This window comes from Sinocyclocheilus rhinocerous, unplaced genomic scaffold, assembly GCF_001515625.1.
Source record: "Sinocyclocheilus rhinocerous isolate Xijiao unplaced genomic scaffold, SAMN03320098_v1.1 scaffold148, whole genome shotgun sequence".
Taxonomy (NCBI): Eukaryota; Metazoa; Chordata; class Actinopteri; order Cypriniformes; family Cyprinidae; genus Sinocyclocheilus; species Sinocyclocheilus rhinocerous.
Genome location: NW_015653472.1, coordinates 3,720,064 through 3,724,280, shown reverse-complemented (window position 1 = coordinate 3,724,280; position 4,217 = coordinate 3,720,064). Strand labels below are relative to the sequence as shown.

The 4,217-nt window shown below is 38.6% G+C and overlaps 1 protein-coding gene across 1 annotated transcript; it reads left to right on the top strand.

The window, feature by feature from the left end:
* Positions 1 to 580: 580 nt before the first annotated feature.
* On the top strand, positions 581 to 3,899 carry LOC107716220 (neurogenic differentiation factor 4-like). Its single transcript, XM_016522597.1, has 2 exons — positions 581 to 954; positions 2,196 to 3,899. The coding sequence occupies exon 2, from the start codon at positions 2,202 to 2,204 to the stop codon at positions 3,243 to 3,245; it is 1,044 nt and encodes a 347-aa protein (XP_016378083.1). The 5' UTR covers positions 581 to 954; positions 2,196 to 2,201; the 3' UTR covers positions 3,246 to 3,899.
* The last annotated feature ends 318 nt before the right edge of the window (positions 3,900 to 4,217 follow it).

Genomic DNA, 4,217 nt, shown 5'->3' with positions numbered 1-4,217 from the left:
TCCAGTAAACGAAAGTAATGTGCTGTTGAGCATCAATTCAACAATAAAAAAGTAGTTCGTGATTTTTTTTAAATTAATAAATGTGACAGTCATGAGGGTCTAAAAGTGTTTTCTATAATGTAAAGTTTAAAATTACTCATTGTATGTTGATTACACCACTTAAATTGATTAGCCTACTTAATTTGTATCAACCATGATTTAACACAAAACAAACTTTTCTTAAATAATAATAAAATATTATGCCAGCATTTCTTGTTTCAAAAATGTAAAACCTTTTAATGAAACGTTTTCGTCCTCCAGACAGGAATTTTAAAGCCCTACAGTATAAAATAATAATTGAAAAACATGTTCTACATTGAACTACATTTTAAATACATTTTGAATTACGTAATAGATTAAAATACATAGCCTATCTATGAGCGACACGTCATTGACCCAAATACTGTTGACATTTGCAATCTTCTTCTCTCTAACAAATGTCAAATGGATTGCAAAGCCTCTCACCTTGCAAGATTTATAAGGATAATGTATAAGGGAAGTTGCATCGTTCTCTCTACACAACTGCTAACACTCAGACACAAAGCCCGGGGGATAAATGCACACACTTAAGTCGTGAAACTTTTGGCCACGAGCGCGCCACGCGCGTTCGGATCAGCTGGAGGGGGTAGGGGGCTTGTGGGCGGAGCTTGTGAGCATCTCTAGAAAGTCAAAGCCGGGAGTCATTGCGCTTCAGTTAGGCATGCGACTCGCTCTGACGCACCAATGGAGAGCTAACGGACCTGCACTGGCGCAGACGGACTGTTGACATACACAAACCATCAGCTGGGAGTCTGGAACTTTGTTTTTCTGTTTTTACAGCAATTCCTTTAAACATTTTAACAGTGCGTTCAGGCTTTCTGACCACCTTTTTAAAAAACTTTTATTGAAGTGACGCCAGGTGCTATACGTTAACAGGTACGGTTGTTTTGAATACTTAAAAAAAATTAATGTATATAGGCTAAATATGTGTATATTAGGCTGTTTTCAGCTCGGTGTGCAAAAAGGAAAGTTACTTTTTTGAAGATGTTGTAGGCTAATCCCATGTATGATCAAATAGATTCTTATTTCAGGATTTATTACAAGATTCAGATTTTTAAAAAAAATATATATTTTTAATTTCTCGTTTTTTTAAATAATATTAATTATAATTAAACAAATAACTGAATGAACAGGAATTATATATATATATATATATATATAAATGTTAAAATTAAATAGCATTGGTTCTAAACGCAGGGTAATCCGTAGGCAAACGTTTTCACCACATTCATGTCATACTTGATCTTCTCAAATTCATCAGTAACTAAATAATGGCCGAAAAAAATAACTCACTACTTCTGAGTGAATCAGTTTGGCACCATTTTTATTTCATTTTCAGGGAACAATTAAACTTAAACTTTATTTTTAAAAATTAACATTTTTTTTTTTTTTTTTTAACAATGCAGATAAATTAATCCAGTCGAAATGTGGGCCGCCTTTGGTCCATTCATTAGTACAAACTTTTGCGTTCAACTTATAAAGGAATAACACGCACCAATGCATGAATACAACGAATGTTTATGAATGGCACAATAGAATGTAACTTTAATTAGAATCTAAACATTTCGCTAAAAAGCGCGCTCTAGAGTTTTAAAAGAAAACAAATAGAATAGGCTGTTCATCAGCGCAAGAATATTAGGACGCCGACAAATCTCTGTGACAAAAAATCATATTTAGGGACAATGCTGATGTCTTTCAATCAAATCAAATTCAACACTGTTCTAGTATTAGTGTGGCTTGGTCCTGTGTTTGTTGATTCCGGTTTACAGGCTTCCCTCAAATTAAATCTGAGCGCTTTATCTGTGGACTAAATCCAGTCGTGTCCCAGATTGGACAGAGTCTCCAAAATGACTGCGGAAATCAAAGGGGTCATGCAGAAAGTCTTTGCCATTAGATTGAGCATTAAAACTGAGAGAAGAAATGGAATTATAGAGCTGTAAGCTATATAATAATCATCAAAATAATCGTGCTGTCTGTCAAGTCTCTCCATTATGAGGGTCTTAACTTGTGTGAGGAGTACAATTCAGTCATACTCTGAACATCTAAACCCATAGAGGTGTAAATAAGGTTTTATTTGGATTTGAATGTACTCACAAATCTTTCTCATGTACCCTCAGGTCACAATGATGACCAAACCTTATGGAAAACCAGGGGATGTGACTGAGCTAGTCAGCTCCCTTGGATGGATGGAGGAAGACCTCAGCTCACCGGATGGTGACCGGACACCTGAGATTGGTCACTATCCGCTACACAGGAGACCTCTAGAGCTTGGGAGTGATGATATGGAGGAAGAAGAGGAAGAGGAAGAAGTGGGTCTCGACGGCGAAAAGGCACCCAAGAGAAGAGGTCCTAAAAAGAAGAAAATGACCAAAGCCAGACAAGAGCGTTTCCGTGTCCGACGCGTCAAGGCCAATGCCAGGGAACGTTCACGCATGCATGGGCTGAACGATGCGCTGGACAACTTGCGACGCGTAATGCCTTGTTACTCGAAGACCCAGAAGCTCTCCAAAATTGAGACCCTGCGGCTGGCCCACAACTACATCTGGGCACTATCGGAGGTTCTGGAGAGTGGCCAGTCACCCGAGAGCCATGGTTTTGTGGAGATGCTATGCAAGGGGCTTTCGCAACCTACCAGCAACCTCGTGGCTGGCTGCCTCCAACTTGGACCCTCGTCCATGCTGATCAACAAGCTGGATGAAAAGTGCGGGGTTCCAGGAGCAGGTGGTCCTCAGGGTCACCCCATTAGCTATCCCTCACCGGGACTTCCCAGTCCACCCTACGGCTCATTGGAGGCCTCACACTTGCTTCATCTGAAGGGCTTCAAGGGGGCTAACTATGAGAACTCCTCACCCAACGAATGTAGCAGCGCCACGCCACCTTACGATGGCCCTCTTACTCCACCGCTCAGCATCAGCGGCAACTTCGCCCTCAAGCAGGAGCCGTCGCCACATGAGGCTGAGAGGAACTTTACCCCCCACCCGACTCACGCCACCCATTACATCTCCTCACACCCTTACCCACCTTCCTCTTTGGCTGGTCTTCCAGCTCCTCAGGGTCACCCGCTGTTCCCAGGCTCCCGTTTTGAGCTTCCTTTAGACATGGCTTTCGAGCCGTTTACCCCTTCGCATATTGTGACATCACAGATGAGCAGCATTTACAGTGAATAAACAGATATGACCACCACAGACTCTCAGCAATTCTGCCTCCTGCTCCTCAGTGTGCTTCCAGGGGCGCAGCACATTTAAGGAGACACTTTGCATGTATCCTGTCTGATCCCTTCAGAGACCATAGCAGTCAGTGAGAGAGACTATCTGAAATGCAACCTATCTGTGGCAACTGAAGTACTGAGAAAGAGATGTATATTTTTTGTTAATTTATTCTTGTTTTTGTCATGACTGAATTTGTTACTTCTTTAAATGTTATTTTTAATTGTTCGGGGATTTGTATTCTGTATAAACTTGATGTTCTCCACCTCAAATTGGATGATGACTTTGGTGCACATGCCATAAAAGTGCATCAGTACTGACACATAGACAAACTGGAAGGTTTTTAGTATTTTTGGCACTGTTCAACCAGATGCTGCAAAACACTTAAGAAAAAAAAATTATAGAAAGAATGAAGGAAAAGGACAAATTTAGTACACTACATTTGCCATAACAAATGCATTTATTTATGACTGTATTTAATATTTATTTTGATGACAATTGTATGTTTTGAAAATTTGTCAACACTGTTTTTATTGTTTTTTTGGTACACTGCCAGTCACTGCTACCAATTATCATAAAGTATCTAATTTATTTATTGGAATTCATTCAGTTTAATGTATTTTTGTCATTCTCCACAATATTTGTAATTTTGCTGAAGCATTTGTATATATTTACCTGTTTCGCACTTAATAAAATAAATATTCTTATATAATATGACAAATTTGTTTCTTCATTTTGCTTTTTTGTCATTGTTAGTATGATCGAATTCATTTAGAGATTCTATAATGTAAACTGAAAACATAATGAAACATTTTACCAGCGAGAATACCAATTTTAACAATAAAACCAGACATTTTAAAAAATACATTGCATTTCAAGATAATAAATGCAATACCTAATTAGATTTTTTTTGTCATTATAATCAAATGTTGC

Excerpts from the sequence above, each read along its gene's own strand:
- LOC107716220 (XM_016522597.1), top strand. The coding sequence starts at position 2,202 with ATGATGACCAAACCTTATGGAAAACCAGGGGATGTGACTGAGCTAGTC.